At 46.3% G+C, this 21,426-nt stretch overlaps 7 protein-coding genes across 8 annotated transcripts; 1 reads left to right on the forward strand and 6 right to left on the reverse strand.

The window, feature by feature from the left end:
* BDBG_05601 (uncharacterized protein) lies at positions 1–2,648 on the reverse strand. The gene is made up of 4 exons (XM_002624047.2): positions 2,216–2,648; positions 2,123–2,140; positions 1,678–1,901; positions 1–1,568 (listed from the first exon to the last, which is right to left on the reverse strand). Exons 1-4 carry the CDS (start codon positions 2,281–2,283, stop codon positions 1,003–1,005), a joined length of 876 nt encoding a protein of 291 aa, XP_002624093.1. The 5' UTR covers positions 2,284–2,648; the 3' UTR covers positions 1–1,002.
* A 537-nt stretch (positions 2,649–3,185) lies between these two features.
* BDBG_05602 (uncharacterized protein) lies at positions 3,186–4,651 on the reverse strand. Its single transcript, XM_002624048.2, has one exon. The coding sequence runs from the start codon at positions 4,169–4,171 to the stop codon at positions 3,473–3,475; it is 699 nt and encodes a 232-aa protein (XP_002624094.1). The 5' UTR covers positions 4,172–4,651; the 3' UTR covers positions 3,186–3,472.
* A 34-nt stretch (positions 4,652–4,685) lies between these two features.
* BDBG_05603 lies at positions 4,686–9,796 on the reverse strand. 2 transcript variants are annotated; one of them, XM_031722232.1, is made up of 5 exons: positions 9,114–9,796; positions 8,796–8,882; positions 8,148–8,426; positions 7,610–8,076; positions 4,686–7,535 (listed from the first exon to the last, which is right to left on the reverse strand). In XM_031722232.1, exons 2-5 carry the CDS (start codon positions 8,797–8,799, stop codon positions 6,900–6,902), a joined length of 1,386 nt encoding a protein of 461 aa, XP_031579066.1. In that variant the 5' UTR covers positions 8,800–8,882; positions 9,114–9,796; the 3' UTR covers positions 4,686–6,899. The 2 variants fall into 2 exon arrangements, with proteins under 2 accessions (XP_031579066.1, XP_002624095.2); XM_002624049.2 differs by having other exon boundaries at positions 5,331–7,535; positions 8,796–8,879; positions 9,114–9,791.
* Positions 9,797–9,945: 149 nt separating this feature from the next.
* BDBG_05604 (thiamine pyrophosphokinase Thi80) lies at positions 9,946–11,599 on the forward strand. The gene is made up of 3 exons (XM_002624050.2): positions 9,946–10,252; positions 10,348–10,427; positions 10,558–11,599. Exons 1-3 carry the CDS (start codon positions 10,132–10,134, stop codon positions 11,305–11,307), a joined length of 951 nt encoding a protein of 316 aa, XP_002624096.1. The 5' UTR covers positions 9,946–10,131; the 3' UTR covers positions 11,308–11,599.
* A 1,074-nt stretch (positions 11,600–12,673) lies between these two features.
* BDBG_05605 (nonsense-mediated mRNA decay factor) lies at positions 12,674–17,197 on the reverse strand (the record flags this gene model as incomplete). Its single annotated transcript, XM_031722233.1, has 10 exons — positions 12,674–12,680; positions 12,968–13,070; positions 13,173–13,314; positions 13,420–13,728; positions 13,800–14,102; positions 14,166–14,323; positions 14,385–14,676; positions 14,741–16,911; positions 17,039–17,083; positions 17,179–17,197. The coding sequence occupies 10 exons, from the start codon at positions 17,195–17,197 to the stop codon at positions 12,674–12,676; spliced, it is 3,549 nt and encodes a 1,182-aa protein (XP_031579067.1).
* Positions 17,198–17,881: 684 nt separating this feature from the next.
* On the reverse strand, positions 17,882–18,214 carry BDBG_05606 (uncharacterized protein; the record flags this gene model as incomplete). Its single annotated transcript, XM_002624052.2, has 1 exon — positions 17,882–18,214. The coding sequence occupies one exon, from the start codon at positions 18,212–18,214 to the stop codon at positions 17,882–17,884; it is 333 nt and encodes a 110-aa protein (XP_002624098.1).
* Positions 18,215–19,250: 1,036 nt separating this feature from the next.
* On the reverse strand, positions 19,251–20,783 carry BDBG_05607 (cytochrome P450; the record flags this gene model as incomplete). The annotated part of the gene is made up of 4 exons (XM_031722234.1): positions 19,251–19,367; positions 19,405–19,841; positions 20,003–20,206; positions 20,495–20,783. The coding sequence occupies 4 exons, from the start codon at positions 20,781–20,783 to the stop codon at positions 19,251–19,253; spliced, it is 1,047 nt and encodes a 348-aa protein (XP_031579068.1).
* Positions 20,784–21,426: the final 643 nt, after the last annotated feature.

Raw genomic sequence — 21,426 nt, forward strand, 5'->3', positions numbered from 1 at the left:
AAAAAAAAAGGATACGTAACAAAAATAAAAGAATATGTAGGATAGAACAGTAAACAGGCTCACTTCTGATGCTTCTTCAAAAACCCAGAAATCAAATTACATCCAAATCACACACGACAAACAGGCAACAAGAAAACAGAAAGAAATGATGAGAATGCCTAGAAGTACAGGCCCTTTGCTATTTTGTTGTCTTTTTATATATTTTTTTTCAAAGTTTTGTTGAAGAGACACACCGCTCCTACCTATCTTCCTATCTTTGACTCCCTTCTACCCGTCCCCTGCACACTCAAAAGACAAAAATCGCACTCAAACTCAGATAGATAGATATTATTCTTATTATGTTCACCGTGGTCGCGTGACAAACATCCCCAACCCCATACTATCTCGCCAAAATGAAGAAACAAGCGAGGGAAAAAGAATAAAATGAGAATGAAAATTAAAATGAAAAGGGAACAGGAAAAGGATAAGGAAAGCAAAATGGAATTCCGTCCGCGTGGGCGCTGGTAGTGGGAAAGGCCCCAAGTCAGCCGGTCTCTGGCTCCGGATGATAATGATAATTTTGACGCGTGCGCTTGCATGCATTTACGATTTAAGAGGGTCCGTATGCCGCCGCGGAGGGTTGCTCCCCTCACCCTTCCCCTGTACTATACATAGACATGCACATGCACAGCAACCGGGTCCGAAGTGATAATGCGTCATGTTATGGCTGTATTCCGTACACACAAACGACAAACCGGGAGGGAAATGAGTCCCCCAAGACTTTTTAAACACAAAAATAAAGGGAACATGCTGAGAGCTAGGAAATAGGTGTCGTCGTGGTTGCTGCTGTTGTGTACAATCATCATTATGTTTCTTTTTCGGATCCCGAGAGAGGTTGCGGAAAAGTGAAAACAGGAGTAGCGTCAGGAGGGAGGCCGTTCGGAAATAATAATAATAATAACAATAACAATAATAAAATTATCAAAATTATTATCATTATTATTATTATTTTTCAAAAACTTTTTACTGGGGCTTCTTAGCTCCCGCAGCAGCACCCTGGTACCCACCCAGATACCGTCGGATATCCGTTACGTCATAGGCCTGCCGGACAACACCCTTGAACATCTCCCAGCCTTGTCTCACCTGCGGTGGGGTATTCTGGTGAGAGATGGCGGCATCAACACGGGCAGTCGCACGGGCCACGGTGCCCTGCACAAATGAGCTCTGCGCATACCGGGAGCGGAAGAAGGAGAAGTATATGATCAGCAGCACCCAGCTGCCGCTTGAGAAGGTCAGGGCGGACCCGACGAGGCGGAATAGGAGAGTCATTTCAAAGGCGGCCACGAGGCCCATGCTAGCGTCATAGTATCTCTTGACGAAGCGGCCGATGCTTTCGGCGAGCGGGGATTGTCTTGTGGCGGGGCGGCCGGATGGGGAGGTTGCTTCGCCTGGTGCGACTGGTTTGGCGGGTTGGAGGGTTGGGATGAGATAGGTGCGGCTGTAGGTTGCTACGTGGAAGACGGAGTAGATAGCGAAGGGTAGGAGGGCGATTGGGATCTGGCGGGAGTAGAGCCATACGAGCGCCATGACTGTTGTTCATGGTGAATTTCTGTCAGCGAGGAGGTAATATTTTTGACGGATTTTTAATATAGCCATGCGAGGGAAGGGGGGAGGAAAGAGTAAAAAAAGCCCACTAACATAAATATTGGACATTCTCGTCACCGGCCAATTTGATGGCAGTGGCGGGGATGGAGCCTCCAAGACGGCCACGGGCAATATATGCTTTATACACGACAATTCCATATGTAGCGGCAGCGGATATGAATGCAAAACGATATGAATATCTGGCCATGCCTGAGTAGTAGTTGAATGTAATGTAGGAAAGGAAGTATCGGAAGACAGCAAGAATCAATGCCAGGTGTCTATAGATGCGCGGTAGAGCAAGTTAGCCAGCAAGAACCATCTGTGTTTATTTCCATAGGAGCCGCAGTCTCCATATTCCCTGTTATTCAGGATCAAACGGTTCCAGCATCTCCGTCTTCGCTTGTCTGTATTTGTATATCTTTTTCCCTTTTCCTCCTTATTTTACCTCCCTCACCGCTTCCACAAATACTCCAGGACTGTTTAAGTGAACTCGACATACCCAAGAAACCAACCGAACCTATAAATAGATTAGCAAACGGCATTCTCTCTTTCGGTCCCCTGAGGGGGATGGACGTCTACCGGGGAAACATACTGTAGGGTCTGGGCGAGCAGCTTCAAACGCTCGCCCAAGGGCAGGGTGGAAGGAGGCGGAGGAGCCATCTGTAGCAAGCAACAGTTAAATGCCCCAGCCGGTCAGTGAGAGAAAGCGGTGCGTTGTCGGGACGAGAGGGAGAGGTGAAGCAGAGATAGCTGGATAGAGCAGTGGTAGTTGAGTGTATTTATTTATCTATTCCCTTGGAGCCAGGCTGCAGGATATCATCAAAAGGTCACGGTGGAATAATCGCTGATCAGGCCAGAAGTTGAGTTTGTGACTTGTCGGGAGGATTTGTTTTGTGCTCTTGGATCAGACAGACTCAGGTTGGAGCGTGTATTGGCGCCGTATCGGGTGGCAGGTTTCAGGCAGCCACGGCTGTATCAAGCTGTATCACGCTGTATGTAATCGTACGACAATACACCCACACCAACCCCCAGCCACCCGCAGCCAATTGTCATGTGACGTAACTAGCTCCGACCTTGGAAACAATCATAATAAATATTTTTCCTTCAACAAACAGCAAACAGCAAATATCTCTTGTTGCTTTCTAGCTTCTACATCCATGGATATCTATCTCTACGGAGTACACAACCAGGAGAAGCCCCGGTACAAAGACAAAGACCAGCTCCAGGTCAAACAGCCCAATTGCACCACTCTGCCCTGTATCTGCAATGGCTCTGCTCACAGTCGGAATGATTTGCTTACACGAATTACCAACCAATGGCTCGACGTCATCCCGGCCAACTCCTCTCTTCCATGACAGACGTCAGTCGATGAACTAAATCCTCAACGCAATCGATAATTGGGCAAAGGGGGGAAAAGTCTGGCATTTTCATACCATGTCTTGTTTATTTTTGCTTATTAGCCACAATTCATGCTTTGCTTCTCCAACTGTTTCAGAGCAACCATTGAATGAAGTAAAGCTGTCTGTGACAAGCTGCAGAACCATTCTGAACTTCTGATACTTCTGAAATCATGAACCTGGCTCCTGTTTCTCGATCTATAGCTCTATATTGCATATTTGTTGCATATGAATATATTCTGTTCTCGTTTGCTGCAGAATATGCGTACCTCTGCATTCTCAGATGTGCATTAGCTACATGCACTTCTACCCTCATCCATGCAATATCCAACTTGCAAATCTACCAGACCAGATATAAAAACATTATCCAATTACCCAATCTTCCAAAAAATAAGATATTAAAATCAATTAAAAGGGAGACGAAACCCTTCGCATTCTCACTCCCCTCTTATTCAGCTCTCTCGCTTCTCCTGAAAAGTATTTTTCATCCACCCCTTCCACCGCCCGAGCAGCCCTCCCGATTTCCGCCACCGCTTCTTCCCCTTGCCTCTCTCTCTCTCTTCTCCCTCCTTTTGTGATTCCTCATTAACACACTTCCCGCAAAGTCCCTCATCCCTATATTGTTCAAACTGGATCTTCCCCGCCTCCTCCTCCGAAAACTCATACTCCGTCTCCCAAAACTCCGCAATCCGTAAATCCCCCGGATCAATATGAACATCCGCTCCTATATCAACCTTATTCTTCTTCTTCTTCTTATCACCATCCTTCCCCTTATACACAAAACACTTCTGCAAACTCGCCGCCTGCACCCACGTCTTCGAATGCCCACACTCAAACTGCCACACTAGATTCGGCATCTCTGCATACCCCTGCCTATCCCCCGTGCTCTCTACCACCGGTCTTGCGCGCAGCTTCGCCTCCTCCTCGCACGCTGGACACAGCCCCCGGAGCTTCAGCACTGTGCCATGCCACGCGTCTATGTCGCAGCAGCGCGAGGGGTGGAAGCCGGGCTCCGTGAGCAGTTTTGTGATGGTGTGGATTGGGAGGGGGATACCGTTGGGGGCGTGGCAGTAGATTATGTCGTATTTGAGGTGGCAGGGGATGGTGTGGGCACAGGTAGCGTATTGTTCGTGGGAGGTGTATTTGCACATTTTTTTTTTTTTCCTTCTTGCTATTTCTTTTTGTGTTTTGGGTTTGGTGGTAGTTTTAGTTGATCGAGTGGTGGAGTATGTATATTGTTTCCAGCAGGTAGGTGCCCAGCTTAGGAGACCGCTTGACGATGAATAGGAGGAGACAGGGGAAAGCTAGCTTAAGGGCACAGTAGGTAGGTCTAAATATGTACTGTGGTATTAGATGTGCCGAAGTGAAGGCAGTTACACATTCTAATTGTGAAGAAAGTGGGAGAGGGGCTATGTTCTTATATATATCATCCATATATGAATCCTATCTCAAATTCACAACATCTAGACCTGAGAATATATATTCCCTTGGTTGTAGACGAGTGGTCATCACCGGCTGTATCCCCTCTGTACCTCCTACCTGGGGAACTTTTAAGATACAGAAAGAAAAGGAATGATCCCGTGGATAGATCGTTTGTTCCCTTTTCCCGCGAAGCGCCTGTACCCCTTGAGGTGGTAAAAAAAAAAAAAAAAAAAAAAAAAATCTTACGGAATTAAAACAAAAAAAGGCAGATAGATAGGATAGAGCGAGGTGAACACCCAGTTAGAGATCCAGTGTATACATATATCCATTCCGATCATGCCCCCCCTTCTTCTCTGTTAACAAAGAGAAGGGAAAAAGAGGAAATCAGGGAATATTCCCACCAGCAAATATATTCTTCCCTTGTTTTTACCCTTCACTGGCCACGGGGAACAATGAAACCGGGAGGCAGGGGCCAGCCTGCCCAGAGTATTTACTCCTCGACTTACTATCATTCACACAGTAGATGTACCTGGTACAGTTGAATAAAGAAAACAACGGCGGTAGAAAGCGAGCAACGAACAATAGAGGGTGAAGAGGAGGAACGAGGAGAGGAAGAAGAAGAAGAAGAGAAGTACCTCCTTTCATTTACCCTTTCCATCATGTTTGAAAGAAAAACACCGCATCGTTTCAAGGGAACAATGGCATTGAGTATCTAGAACCTTACGATATACCTCCCGTAATTTCCCTAGGTTATACAGAGTGGATCGCTGCTATATCTGGTGAAACCTATCACATACCTATCAGAGATAATATACTAGCCTACGCAAATACCCATCTCTACTAGTTGTTTTTTTTTTTTTTTTTTTTTTTTTTTTTTTTACTAAGACCGTGAAAAAACGTTCATGAAACAAGATTTCTTTCTTTACTCGAGAGATAAGACAGTGGATCAAAGTCTTCTACCGTAGCGTAAAGAGAGAGGTATATTTTTTAATAGAACGCAAGGCAATTATCCCTATTTAACCAGATATAGCAAAGTAACTTACTTCTTTCCTGTGTATTTTCAAGGGGTAATTAATGAGAGGAGAAGATGGCAAACGTACATGTACATGTACATACATACCTAATAAAAGAAAAATAGCAGGAAATAAATAACAAAAACGCAGGATAATAGAATAAGAACAAGAAGAGAGAGGAAGGGCAATCGATTGATGAGTTACTAAAAAAGTGCTAGAGGAAAAAAGACGGGGAGACACAAAAGGGATATTGGAAGTAGAACGATGAGGTTGAATAGAAGGAAGGGGAGAGGGGTTGGTAAGTAGACGGGTTAAGGAGAAGAAGAAGCAGAAGAACCTCAGAGTATATAATCAAAATTTAATCACAGATAGACAGACAGACAGATGGAGAAGAAAAGGGGCGGGGGAAACAGAAGAAAAGGGGGAAAGGAAAATTTATAGCTAGTTAAGCAAAGAAGACAAGAATATATGAAAGAAAGCAGAACATAAGCTAAGATTCAAAAGACCTTTTTTTTGGCGGTTTTTTTAAAGCATTTTTCCGGACTGGTAGCAAAAGGGTTATACGTAGGAAGAAAGACGAACAGAGAAGCAGGAGTGGGATAAGGGCGAAAAAAAAGGAAAGAAACGAATTGAAAAGAGGAATAGCAAACTACAGCCTTTGATCAAATCAGACCCGTGTATATATCTAGTCGGACCTCTCAGCAACGGAGGTACACGCCAATCAATTTACCAGATCAAAGCAGGGAAAAGAAATATTAATAGTTAAAGAAGAAAGCGAAGAAAAGACAAGATTTTATAACCCTCGCTCACGCATATATATATCTTGCCAATCCGCTTAGAAGCATACTTTTCTGATGTCGAATGTTCGGGAAAAACTATGCCTGCGCACTCCCCCTCAAACCCGCGCCTCCCTTCAATCCAAACCAACCCCCAATGAGAAAGAAAGTAGAAGATAAGATAAAAGGGGGAAAAAAATAATACTGTCGAAAAAATTGAAACCAGTCGATAGATAGATTATTAAGTTTGATACAAATTTGGTTTTTCTCCGTTTATTGGTTCGAGAGACTCAACAATCAAGCAAGAAAACAGACAAACAAGGGGAGAGGGCGCTCAAGAGAAAAGAAGTAAAGGGGAAAAAAAATAAAAAATAGAAGTCATTACAGAAATGAGATAACGAGCAAGAGGTATAAATGAAAGAGGAGAAAAGGAGAAGGAAAGGGAAGGAAAGAAAGCAAAAAGAGAGTGTGTGAGAGCGAGCCGAATATTCTTAAATGAAAGGAAAGGGAAAAGTGAACGAAGAGGTATTAGAGAGAGCGCTGGAACCATGAGCAGAAGAGAGGGGACTCAAAGGAGAGGAATACTAAATCAAGCAAAGAAGGTTGTCCGCATGTCGTAGGTAGACGTCCCATGATGTCCAAAGGGTATATCATCAACGGATTGACCGTTAACGGAGCGAGAAGCCCTTTCTCTTTATCTTGTCCTCGAGAGGTCTTCCACTCTCGAGACGGGCCTTCTTTTCTTCCAATTCTGCACGTTGTCGCTCTAGTTGATCTTTCATCTCGCGATGCCGAGCGTAAAGCTCGTCTTCGCTCTGTTTGAGCTTGCTTTCCTTCTCTTGCACCTTCTGTTGGAAAACCATCTTCATCTCTACCTCCATCTTTGCAAGCTTTTGTTCGTGCAGCGTGCGCTCTTCTTCCTGTTTGACCGCAGGGTTGACCTCCTTGAATACACTTGGGTCCTGAGCAACACCCATCTGTGTGAGTTTATCAGATCGGTAGTTCTCGTACAGGGCATTATTCGTGTGTTCCTTGAGCTCTTCCATGTGGGTACGGATAAGCATTTGGCGCAGTTTGACGAAGTCGCAGTGTTCCTCGTTGTCAACCTCGATGACTCCCCATGGGTAACGACGACCTCTGACCTTGCGGCCCTCGCTGCTGGTGACCTCTGAGTTCGCTCCAACAACGGCGAAAGGAACTTTGGACATGATCTCCTGGTTTTCGGCGATGGTTTCTTCATCATCAAGTTCATATCGGGGTCCTTCGAATATTTGGATGGAATGATGTTGGATATCGGCGAGAATCTGTGGAAGCGTCAGAATATATATATTATTTTGCAAAGGAAGAAGTGAGTTGACTGGAAAACCCCAGAACGTACCCTTTGCTTGAAGAGGGCAATTTCCTCATCGGTGAGAGTATCAGCCTTAGCGATGACGGGGATGAGATTGACCTTGGTGTGCAATCGGCGCATGACCTCAATGTCGAGCGGCTTCAGGGAGTGGCCTGTGGGTTGGATAAAGTAGACACAGGCATGGACGCGGTTGTCCACAATATTCATGCGGTTAACCTTGTTCTCGGCTTCGAGGTAAGCATCGAAGCGCTGTTCGATGTTCTCGACAATTGGACGCCAAGAATCATCGTTGTTGACAAAGTCCCCGAAACCAGGTGTATCAACAACAGTCAGACGGAGGCGAACACCATTCTCCTCAATATCGGCGCTAATAGACTCTATGGCAACGGTTTTGGGAATAATGTCGAGGCTAGGGCCCTTGCGCTCCTTGGGGGGATACAGGGAAGTGTTGAACAAAGTGTTGACCAGGGTAGACTTCCCCAAACCAGATTCACCTAAAATCGCCGTTTTCAGCACAAGTTCCAACAGAACCACGTGGAAGCAGAAAATATATATAATTACATACCAACAACCATAACATTGAAGTTGAATCCTTTACGAACACTCTTGCGGTGCCATTGGTTTGGAAGGTTGGCAAATCCAACGTAACCGGTCAACTTGCGACGAACAACGTTCCTCATGTCGCTAGCAGCTTGGGCAGCGGCTTTGGGGTCCTTAGAGGTGACGGTTTGGGCAGCACCCTGGCCCATTGGGTTGCTGCGTTCGACATATGGCGATTTTCCGGTTGCACTGCCAGCAGCTGGAGAAGGTCGCGTGGGAGCGGGAATACCGTTGGCGGCGGTGGCTGTGTTATTCACATTGTCAGTACTAAGTGCAGTAAAGTTCGTCGTCTTCAGTTTGTATTTCCGTAGAGAGTTTGCTATAGACGGCCCTTGAAGCTTTGGGGTATTCAGGGCTTGCGCAGTGCGATGGCCATAGTTCTGACACTCCTGCTTGGGTGCAGAAACGCGGAACTTCAAATGGCCCATGACTAGGATCTCCTATTTCCGGGCCGTAGAGACCAGGGAACAACAGGACAAGTTGCACACAGCACATAAAACGCGGAGAAATTAACGACTTCTCCAGAGAAGCACAGATACTGGTGATGTTCTTCGCTGTTGTGATGCTGGACAGAGCTGTAACAGAAAGTAAAAAATAAAAAATCGAAGCTTACCCATCTTGTAGGTTCAACGGTAGAAGGAACGATTGGGATTATATTCGAAGTATTAGAAGGGAAGGAAGGGCAAAGGAGGATAATCTGCTGTGGATCGCGGGTGTTGGTTAGCTGGTAGTCTTGGGGACACGTAGAGAGAAAATAGGAGTATGTCAATGACGCCAGAACTAGGGGGAAGCACCGGATACTTTCTTCTCTTTTTTAATAATCGTAAGAGTTCAGAAAATATCTAGCATTCAATGTAATGCAGAGAGGAAACGGACTACCCATAAAAAAAGATATAATAATGCAGATGAAACAGGGGTTCCACGGCCTTACCAAGAGATATTTTTTTTCTTGTTGCCAACACGGGACACAAGAGGAGATCAACGAAAGACGAGAACCAAAGGGTGTGGGAAGCACAAGCTTAGAGCTTCTCTCTTTATATAAAATAGAGCAAGGGATGAACGATAGAACGAAGGTGGACGGGAAACGAAGGACTCAATTGGGGGTTGAAGGGGTTGTGTGAAGCCTTCACCTAGGAGTATTTGGGAGCGACGCACGCTGCTAAGGTAGTTAAAGGGATGATGGGAATAGAGGCAAGAAGAGAGAGAAGAGAAGAAGAAGCAGAAGAAGCAGAAGAAGAAGCAGAAGAAGAAGAATAGGTGGAGGGAGGAGGAGGAGGAAGAGACGAGATCTCCTACAGGCGCTGTCGACGGCGAGAGAGAGAGTCTTGGGGGGAGTTGGAGAGGAAGAAGAGCAGAGAACGGAGGGAGGAGACACAGAAAGGGGTTGGTATGGTATGGGGCTGTACGCATCGTACGGATGGTAATCATGGAGGTATTGTTCTCCCTGACTATGCCGCTTTGGGGCGCCCTGGTACCAAGTGATACGCGCATCCCATCCTCGATCCCTGCCTGGTTATTGTATTATTGAATGGGGTTGTGTCGCGGAAATGGGTGTGTGGTTGGTTTTGTTGTTTTGTATTACGATTACCAGACCAAAGCTTGTCTCGATCTGGTAATAATATATTGTAGACTTCCAAGGTTAGTTCCGAAGTCCGAAACAACCTTGGAAAACTAAGCCACTAAAAGCAGCATCACGTGATATACTCTCGGAATTACTTTCCCCCGCTCGGGCGCGTTTCTCGTCTCGGATTGCCGTTCTGGGACAGTGTCCGACGTCACTCACTGCAAAAACAGCTGCAGATCTGCTACATACATGATCCATGCCGAGCTATATACATATACTGTACATGTACTGTAGATAGTATCCATGGATGCATGAGTGATTGATTGATCCCTTTCTTTTGTGCGCTGATCTGTAGCTGCTGCTATTGCATACAATAATAATAATAATGGACTGGTATCCCGCGCAGTTCTTCAACCCTGCAGCCCCACCGCCATCTTCACCCTTCGCCCTTCTTGTGCTCAACCAGCCAATCAACCAAAATGCATACACGATCCTCAAGAAGCATGGTGAGTTTCATGTCCTAGCTGTTGAGTGGCCACATATATTATTATAATGTAAATGAATAAATCAAAATTGAACTGACACTCTCTTTCCAATCTAGCAAGCTTCACAATCTGTGCAGATGGCGGGGCTAATCACCTGTACAACCTCATGCGTAAATCGGGCAGAGAGTCAATAGAGGTAGATATATACATCCCCTGAGTAGCTATTAACAAGATATCATACTATATATTAAGAATAAAGAAAGAAATACAACAAATAAGAAATTTATTTTTTATAAAGAGCTCATTCTAACAAAACTACTCTTCAGCTCCCCGACGCCATCGTAGGAGACCTGGACTCCATCTCCCCCAAGGTCCGCAAACACTATGAAGACCTGCAGGTCCCCATCATCTACGACCCGAGCCAGTATTCTACAGATGTGACTAAATGTCTGTCCTATTTGCGCTCGCGTACGCAGAGTATCAATGCACCCCGTAGCAGCAAGAACGGTGCAGCGGTAGCAGCCGCACCAAGCGCATCCACAGTAAACGAGAACGATATAGATATCAACGTCCTCCTCCTAGGCGGGCTGGGCGGACGAGTCGACCAAGCCTTCTCGCTCATCAATCATCTATATCTCTCATCAACATCATCTTCCTCCCCAACCCCAACCGAACAACGGCACTTATACCTCATCTCCGAAGAAAGCATCTCCTTCCTCCTCCACCGCGGCCGGAATAGAATCCATGTGCCCGGCGGCTCCTTGATGGGCGTATCACCGTCTCCAGCGCCATCACCTCCATCACAATCAACAACAACGGCAACAACAACAACTACAACTACGCAAACAACTCCATTCGCCGAAAACGTCGGCATAATTCCCATCGCCGGTCCCGCCGCGATAACCACCCAAGGCCTCGAATGGGACATCCATGACTGGAAAACCCGTTTTGGCGGCCAGGTTAGTTCGAGCAATCATGTGCGCAGTGAGGTTGTGGAGGTGCTCGTGGAGAGTGAGGGGCCGGTGTTGTTTACCATCGAGCTGGCGGGGTGGCTGAAGGGGGGTGAGGGGTTGTAAGTTTTTTGTAATGTTATGTGCTGTGTTTTAGAAATATATGCGGGTACAGTGGCGTTTTCTTTTGATAGATTTTATGATTTACTGTAACTATTATATGTATTTTTTTCCTAAGAAAAAAGTCGAAATGTAGGATAATAATCAGTTATATGTGTAAAAAGGATGCTTCCTTCATACACCTATACCCGGACACAGCAAACTACATAATTTCTTCCCCCCATTTTTAACAGACAATCAATTCTCTAATTCCCTCTTCTCACTAATATTTTGTATCTGTCCTGGTTTTAATTTTATCTGACAGCACTTAGAAAGCTTCCATACAATCCATCCACCCATCACATTGCAAGAAAATCAATCATCAATCAATTCTCCCAGCAGCAACAACCTCCACCCTTCAAAATCAGCATGTTTCAATCCCTCTGCCGGGCCGAAATTTCAGAAACATACATATATACATGAGAAGACCTGTTTCTATACTTTTTTTTTTTTTTTTTTTTTTTTTTTTGTTTTGTTCAGGAAGGGAAAAGGAATACCACTACCGCCCCCCTTGTCCATCTCCAAGGTACAAAGGAGATCAAGTCAACACCGTAATCACTAGGACTATAACGGGTCGAAATACTGACTTGGGCCTATGAGGGGGGACTGGGCGGTGATGGACATGCGTGGTTTCGCTTTTTCCCTTGGGGATCGGAAAGAAAGAGGGTAAACGTTGAGGGGGCACTGCGCCATTTGGTTTTCCTTTCCCCTGCGTTTTCCGCCGCCGCCGCTCCCGCTCTTTCCTTACTGGAAACGAATGCGTTGTTTTTGTTTTCGTCTTTTTCTTTTTCTTTCTCTTTTCTTTTTTCTTTTCTTTTCTTTTCTTTTTTTTTTTTTTGGTATGTTTATTTTCTTTTGTCTCATTTTGCTTTTTTACCTCGCGCGGTCCAGGTTCTAGAAAAACCACCACCAACAGTGAAGTAGAATTGTTTGCTGAAGGGAGGGAGGGTGGACGGCAGAGTTAACACATCCAGAAGGTAGTAAACACTAGGTTCGCTCCCGTACGAATCGGAGAGGGAATCATAATGTTACGTACTACCCCTCCCTCCACTCTCAGCACATGGAATTAGGAGGGTATCCGGAGGGCAGCATAGCGTTCTCCATCCGCCCTATCCGTCATTCCTGTATTGCTTCAATTTCGTACAATCTTTCTCGGTTTCGTCTCGTTTTGCTTCCTTGGGCGAGGGGGTATGCTTCGGGCCGACGGTGAGGGAGAAAACTAGACACGGGAACGCAGTATAGATATGTTGTATATCCCGTATTTCATTTCTCCCCGAGGTGGGTGGGGTTTTTTTTGGCTTCTGTTGCGGAAAGGATTTTCGTTTGGATTTTCTCAAGTCCTATATGGGTAAAACAAATGAAACGAAGAAGCACCAGAATTAGCATATCTCTTTTTTCCACGCGGTGGCTGGTCCCTTTCTTATTTTTTTTCAGTTTTCCGTAAGAGTTTTCCAGGTAGTCTTCCTCTCCTGGGCCAAATGTGGGTAATATGTAGTCTTTAGGGGTGATGGATTGCCACGGCCACAAAATCGTAGATGCATGCACGCAAGGCACGAGCAGAGACAGGAGGATCGGTCGGATGAAAGTTGCAAAAGGAGGGGGAAAAAAAAACTAATTTGCGTCATACCAATCAACATCGCTAAGTTGCAACTTGCGGGAACGGAACCCGCTACGATTCGAGCTCGATTTATCAGCGGTCCGCGGGTCTCGATGGGAACGTTTCTCTGGGCCTTTTGTTTTGCGCAAAATTGCTTTAGTATTAGGGTTCTTTTCTAGGGGTGGTAGTCCTGGGTATTTGAGAGGAAGAAGGGAGGAAGAAGTGTTGAATTCACCGTCACTGGGCTCATTATCGTCTCTCAAGTCATAGTTTAGCACTAGGTTCTTGATGCGCTGCTGCTCCTCGCGCTCGGCCTGTTGTTGGGTTTTCATCGCCACGGCAAAGCTAGAGTCGGAGGGTAGGTCGATTGTGCGTGTCTATGCGAAATTAAAGAGTGATCAGAAAACTCTGCGCCAGAGACAAGAAATAATGTGTTTTTATACAAATAAACAGAAATGGGATAGGAGATGCAAGATAGAGACCTGTTGTCGGTTCCCTCGTTTTGTCATGAGCGAAAATGCCATTGTATTCGGTGCGTGTTGACTGGCCTCATTATTCTCTTCCGCAGCTGATGATGGATGTTGCGGAGTGCGTCTCATCGGTAGGGGCACATCGAACATTGCCTTGCGTTCGAATTTACGGGACTGCAAACTTTCAGCCATCATTTTCTCAAACTCTCGATCAAATTCAGCTTCAGCTTCCGGGTCAAGTTGCTCTTCCTGGCGGGTAACGAAGATCTGTTCTTCCTCCTCATACTCGGAATCATGTTCCTGATCTGGGTCACGAACGGTCTAAAAGGACAGCAAAAGTTAGACATTTACAAATTTCCACTATAGCATAGAGGAATTTTTAGGATCCATACTTCCTCAACTTCGTCACTAGACGAGTGCTCCTCATCCTTTTCTTCGTCCGCGTCTGGGATTGCATCGTCTTCATATCCGTCGTCGGAGGATGAACTCTCTCCGTCATCTTCCGGCTCAGGGCCCTTGTCCGCTTCTTGCACAGTCTCCTGTACCTTGTAATTCTGTGCCACGGCCTCACCAAAAAGGCGCGTAGCTTCAGCAGGATCAGTAGCAATCTTCCACTGGGGTCGTGACAAAGCATAGGTATCCTGAACGAGGAAATCCACATCCATTGGCAACGGGTCTTTCGTAAACAGGTAGTACTGTAGTAATCTATTAGCTATCATATCAAAAGACGAACTTTGTCGGTTTTAAGAGGATAATACTTGAAAGAACGTCAAGAAGAAATCGAGTTTCTTTTTCGCTGATCCCCGATCGAAACACACTCCGCACGTATCAAGGAGCGTGCACACCAGTCGAATTCGGAAGAAATCATCAGGCATATCCAATGGGTTAATCTTCCCGGGAACCGGAATGCCTCCCTCTAATATTCCATGTCAGCAACTCTTGCCTCGAGAAGGGTTCTTCTGTCTGTCTGCACGTACCATGTCCGAACGTAACGATCCGGTAAAGCGTATCAAAGATGACCGGTGAATCGACCATTTTATAATTGTACAGTTCTCCCAAATACTTAACCTCGGCGATCCGTCTCTGATTGAATTTAAATTCATTCTGTTCCAGCCCAAGGGTAATGTACTCGAGTATGTTGTCTACAATGCCAATGACAAAACTCTGATGATATCGGTAGAGGGCGCTGACAAGGATTGCTAGGATATGAATGTTGCCGTACTTGACCTTTCCAGGCTTGCTGAATATTCGCTCAAGAATTTGGACGACCTGCGTTTGTCAATACATGTTTGTCCCACAAAACGATATAGAATTCAAAACTCTTATATCTCACCTCTTGTTCCTCCCAGTGAAGCTTTCGGATACATTTCAAAACCTTAGGGTAGTTGCGCTTGTTCATATCCAGGTAGACCAGTTTCCTAATATAAAGTTCCATCGGAGTGCGCTCCTTTTGTTGAATAGCGGGTCGCTGGGGAGGGTCGACGTAGTACATCGCATTCTCAATAATCATGCGCTCTTGCTGGCCAAGATGCTGTGCAGCTTTCTTTCGACTAAGCGTCTCCAAGAACGACACCATCCGTGGGGATGTTTCAGGGTTCCGGAGGAGGTATCGACCACAGTTCTCCAGGAGATTGCCAATGATCTCAATATTCATCCGAGAGAAGTCGTCGAGACTGACTTTGAAACAGTGGAAAATGACATGTTCGGGGACAACGCCAAACTTGGTTAGTTCAGCTAGATATCGAATATTGCTTGTGCGGACCTGGCCGAGAAATTCCTTTTGTTTACGGCGTTGTAGACTACGGAATTCCTCGTCAAGGTAGCTGATAAGGCCCTGTGGGATATCGGGTAGATACTGCCCGAGGGTAGCAACCAAGCGGGCATAAAGAGGAAGAAGATCGGCGCGTCCCTTGGGCGCTTCTTGGATGGCCTTTACCAGCCTGTTCCGTGACGCTTTGGAGTTGAGAAAACAGAAATCCAGCGCCAGCTGGTCAACTGAATCTTTAGTTTGAAGTTCGGGAAGTTTTGCCAGCAACGCATCAACCTGGGCACCAACGGTTTTGTTAACCATAGCGGTAGACTGGTCATCAGCTTCCTGATTATTGGTAGGTTCGGAGGTAGTTGCGCCTGGTTTCGAAGCCTCCCCTTTTCCGGACTGGTCCGCTGGCACGCCATTTGTAGCTTCGCCGTCAACTTTCTTCTTCACTTGATCATCCCCATCGGACTTCTTCTTTTTCCCATCTTCAAGAAGAACAGCTGGAACTTTGCCCTTTAGATCAACTAAATTCTCATAAAATCGGCGCTCCTCCTCGTCTTCCCAGATACCAGGGCCTTCTCCTTGTCCGCGCAAATATTCTCCGGTCTTCACGAGACCTATACTACTGCCGTGTGTAGAATCAGCTGCCTCTTTCTCTAATAGATCTGGCATATCCGAACCGAGAATCTCGCAAAGAACCTGAGTGTTCGAGACGAGCTTTTCGTGTGCTTTTGACTGCTTTTCGAAATTAGATTGCCGATCTTCGAATATTTCACCACTCTTCACATATGCTTCTGCATTTTTGCGGCTCTGTGTTGCCAGGGCCTTCTGGTCGCGGACAACGTGTGCTTTGACGTCCTCGAGGTAGCGACTCAGGATATTTCTAAAGCGGAGCTGGAGCTTCTCAGATGATAGCGGCGGATCATCTCCAGTTGATTCAGCATTAGCCTCATCATCGCCAGATCCAATCTCCGGCGCATCTTTCCCTATAGATTCCGCAGTGGCACCATCGGCCTCCACGTTCTTCCTACCCTCCTCCATCCCCTTTGTCCCCAAAATATCCCAGCTGTAGGTCCTCGCAAACAACACTGCCAGTGGCAAGTTGACATGCTCGCGGTCATGTCCCAAGAGGTCCTTCAGCACTTCTAACGGAAACGGCTCCGCCTCCCTATCTTGATCGTCCTTTGCGGCGGCCTGCGCTGTCTTAGATTTCGCCGCCCCATCAGAAGTAGAAGAGCCTTTGCCACCACCACCAATAGTAGCCGAGCCATCCTGTCCCTTCGTACCCAGATCGTCCGGCCTTTCCACATCATCCAAGCTTCGCAGGAACCCAACAAGCCATAACTCCGTCACGATACGCAATAGAACCCGTTGTCTACCCAGCCGTTCCTTTTCCTCCCGCTCACGCACGTCCTGGGTCCAAGCCTTCAGCTGTGCTTTATCCGGCGTCGTCAGACCTCGACCCAACAGCCATCCTAGCTGCTTGGTGAATTCATCGGGCCCAAACCGCTGGTGCAACGCGCTGGCGATTTCCACAGCCGCAGCGATTTCCCCGGGGGACTTGAGTTTGCAAAACCCTTCGTAGGCGGCGGATATGATCTCGGACAGGTATTTGTGCAGCGATAGGGTGCGGATATCGGTAAGGAAAGTAGGGAGGGCGGCAGCAGTAATACCAGTTCGGAGACGTTTGATAAAAGCCGTGTTTTTCTTCAGAGCTGAGTCGAGAGATTTGTTGACCGGGAAGATATCTATACGCGTATACAAGGAATTAATTTTTAAGCCCAGACATTAGATCGTCAATCTCATTCTCGAGATCGAAAGGTAATACAATAAGAGGGGGTGTGCGGGCGGAGGGTGGGGGAGAACTGAACATACCTGTCTCCCTGGCCCATGCGTGTGCATTCAAGGTGCGCAGCTCTCCTACAAAACGCATAAAATATTAGCAACACATACAGTAGAAGAAGAAGAAGAAGATACAGCTCACGCCTGGAATAGGTAATGAATGAATGACATACTCTTCCTTGCGCGATCCATCTCACGTATTCTCTTGGGGCTACCACCGTTGTGGTTGTTTGCGGGCACTGGGGAGGAGAGATGCGGTCAAGCCGGGTGAGATCCCCTCAAAGTTCCAGAAGCAACGGAGTCGAGAAGGGCTTGACCACCTCATTCCAGGAAGCCCGGAGCTGGACAGGATTGGTAAAAAAGGGTGTAATCAAGGATAGCAGCAAGTGTTGTTTTGACTGAGAAATGCAAAGCCGTTGAACCCCACAGCTGCAGCGGCGGGATAGATAGGTTGTGCTGGTTGGTTGGTGGTTGGAGTGCAGGAAAAAGGAGCTGGTGAAGGAGAAAAGTAAATAAGTAAATATTATAGCTGTATTTAACTAATAGTAGTGCGTCACTGGAAAGAAACTTTGTATATAATAAGAAGATATCTTCAATTCAACAAACTCATATTTTATTTTAATTTTAATTTTTTGGTCAAAATATTGAAACACATATACAGTCCATATCTTTTTGGCATTCCCATTGATGAATATAATAATATTTAATTCATAATGCTATTTAGACACGATCAGCCCCGCCAACGCCACAGATTTCGGCTTATTTATATAGAGAGATAACAGTTATAAACGCCACACCCCCGGAATAACTAACAGTTTGCTTCATATATTTAGTTATAGCAATTTAATACATCGTGTGATTCATTCATTCATTCATTCATCCCTTCATCCCTTCACCCATCTCGCCATCACAGTCCCTCTCCCCCTCCTTGACCTCCCTCTCACTCTCTGTGAAGCCGCTCTCCCGCCCTTTCTCCAACCCCGTCAACCGCTGCTGCAACTGATGCTTCATATCCTGCTCGTTCAAGCTCTGTGTCCGATTGAACTTCGGCTGCCATCGCGAGGTTCTCGGGGACGTGGCTGAGGATGGCCGATGTCCTTGCTCTGCATTTGAAGGGCGGGAGGAGGCGGCTGTCTTCGTGTCGAGAGTGGAAGTCTTGGTGGTAGGATGATGGGGTTTAGAAGTGCGAGAGGAGGCTTGCGATGTCATTTTTGTAGTAGTCCTTTGTTGGAATATTGTTTATCTGAGGATGGTTTGTTGAGGTTTGTTTTGTAGCTGTAACTAGATGGAGACTTTCCTTTTTGATTCTGATGCGCTGCTCCTGTTCGACGAAGTAGATAGTTACGTTGTGGATGGATAGGTATATAGATAGATATTAGATACTTTCTTTCTCTTTAGCTCAAGACATAAGGGATATTTAAAGAGCAACATGAGAGACGATATCCTTTTTCCCTGCGCCATCTCACCTTTTTAATATCCCGCCACAAGAGCAAATTCGACCACAGCCTGGCCCACATATATTCCTGTTTTCCTCGCCATCGCTAAATAATACATCATCCTGATGTCTATATATTTTTATGTTTTGTATATCAAGCGTAATATAGGCTTCCTCCTCGCCCCGCACGCCGTTTTCTCCCGTTGGATATTGTCACGCGCATTTGTTTGCTTTAACTTTCCCTTCTTTGCCCGTTGTTTGTAGTTTTATATTCTATGTTCTTGTATACTACCAGGTAGGGCTAAAAACGGCGGGGTCCTCTCGGGCGAGCCTCTACATATAACTTTCCGTAGGTTGTCATACCGATTCGTTCCCGACTGAGCCCTGCGAAGGTGCGAGTGGGACGTTGTATAAGAGGATATTTAATAGGGTGCCGTGGACTTTCAAGGATTGATGAATGCACCATACAAGGCACAAATCCACTTCTTGACAACCAACTACCTGTGGGAACCGTGAGGGGAAGAACAATTTCTGCCCACGTATCCATTAGATACTCATTGTCTTCATTGAACAAGTGCAGCAAGTGCTCCATGAGACCTTGTTTGGACGGTTCTTTGGCATTCACCACATCCGTCAAAACGGCCAGTTCATCCAGTTCATCAGGGGTTTGTCGCGCTTGTTGCTGCTACCTCAAGAAAATACACTGCTCATATACAGACTATTGCTTGATAAATCATGTTTCGTCATCTCCAACAATATGGAACATCCTGCAGGCACTGGTCATATCCAGCTATCTTCTAAACCTCACTCTTACTGGTAAATCGTCTTTGACACAACCAATACCCTCTCCAGATCTGTACGCGCGCGTTCACCATTAACAGTCTCCGCCGCCGCACCTATCCCATCCCTTTTCTGCATCACGTCCCACTGTTCATAATTTAAAGTCAAACTCCAGCTCACGTACAGTAAGAACCGACGCGAGCTTCAGTTCCAACACCGCCAGTTCCTGCCCGATGCATTTCGTATTTCCCAGCTCGAAGGGTCGCCACACATTCTTAAGAGGATACAGAGCATGGCCCTCCGAAACCAGGAACCGATCTGGTATAAATTCCGTCGGGCGAGGCCACAGTTCTGGATGGATGTGAGTCATCGTCGGACTTGTTTGGATCTTGCACTCGTAAGTGGGATACCACATGCCGTCAAGCGAGAAGTTGAATCTAGCGCTGCCTTGCCGGAATATATTGGCTAGAGAATGGATGCGGAGCGATTCCTTGATGACTGCCGCCGTGTAGCGTAGCTCGTTCACCTTATGAGGGCTTTCTTGGAACACCTTATTTGCTGATTTTGGGTCGGGGCCTAGCACTTCATGCTCTGCGCGTAGTCTTTGGAGGATGTCGGGGCCTTTGGAAATTTCGTAGAGTAATCAGCAACTAGGGTACATAGTCAGAACGCATATATGAAACAGGTATTTCTAGACGACTTTGCGGGTTTTGCAAGAAATGAAGTGATGGGGGAAATATAAATATATCAAACTAACATAGACTGAGCCGTGGTGTCATGACCAGCAAACAAGAACGCCTTTAAGTTGCTTATACTGATACAGATAAACTCGGGTGTTGGCTGCTGGCGGCGCTCTTTGAAGTCTTTGATAGCAAGATCGATAACTGTTTTCTGATTCTTTGATTCAAGAGTGTGTCGCTGAAGCGCGACTGAACCTGCGGCAAGAGAATATCTCGCATAGTTGCGGCATTTTCCGATACAAAGTGCTTATTTATATTCAGGGGTAAGCCGTTCCAACCTGGTCCTGATGTTCTTGAGCTTAACGCGCGAAATCAAATTTCTCAGAGCCGTAAGCAGTGGCCCAGGACCCGTTGTTTGCTCGTGGAGATGAAGATCACTATTATTGCATGTCTCGTCAGCGTTAGAAAGGAGGAAGTGGAAAAGGGAGGCCCCCTGCTGTCCGGAGTAATAGGAAATGGTAGGGTCTTACAGTGCAAATCTTGAAATGACATCAAAAGTCAGAGCAACCGCTCCATCGTACAGGGTAAACATACTGCCCCACTCAAGACTGTCCGCATCCGCAGTGTCTTTCAATTTTTGAGCAAAGATGGAAACCTCCTCCAGGACGGTGGGCATGTTTTGAATGACGTTCCGAGACGAAAACCCCGGATTCAGCCGAGAGCGCCATACTTCATGGTCAGCCATGTTCATCGATATCAAGTCAATACCGTCTGTCACCGGTGTTAAAGCCCATCCGAACATGGGATGCCTCGGCTGAGGTGTTTCTTGCGTAAGTTGCGAGCAGAGCTCAGGATCGATAACCGTGATTATAGGCTGAGCCATGAAGGGCCACACCATCCATATAGATCAATGGCGGACACTTTTTCGCGCCGGGGAAGTATTTCTCCCAGTTTTGGACTATCTTCATCGTGGAATACGAGCGATGAGCGTCGCTTGGTAACCCTTCGCTCAAGCTCCTCATCAATGGGAGATGACCGAGGAATGGTGAATAAGGCTAGATGATGGGCCATGATGGATGTCAGCCTCAACCCTGGTGTTGGATGTTTGCTACAGCTACCAGTCCTACCGTCGGCTTTGGGAATTGAGGTATTAGATAACGCCCAAGCAAGCATTTGACTTCACCCACAATCCCGCTGACCTTCATTCTGTAGAACCTCCGCCGGATCGAAAATCCCCGCATGAGAAAACGTGCTAGGAATGTTGCAACCACAGCAAGCCCGCCTACAGCTATAATAAGCTTAGGTGTACTGGATGCGATAACCATGTTGAGGGTTTGTCACTATTTTTTGACCTCTGGAGAAGTGATAAGACGGTACTTGTGATGTCATGAGCTCAACCTTTTTTTCATGTAAAATATTGAGCTTTCAGACACAGACTCCCTTGAGCTGCTACAGGAACCACCTATATAGCAGACAAAGTAAATTAAAGTTCTCCAAAAATAGCCCTAGTTACAGAGCCAACTTCG

The sequence above is a fragment of the Blastomyces gilchristii genome (assembly GCF_000003855.2).
Source record: "Blastomyces gilchristii SLH14081 genomic scaffold supercont1.11, whole genome shotgun sequence".
NCBI classification, from domain to species: Eukaryota; Fungi; Ascomycota; class Eurotiomycetes; order Onygenales; family Ajellomycetaceae; genus Blastomyces; species Blastomyces gilchristii.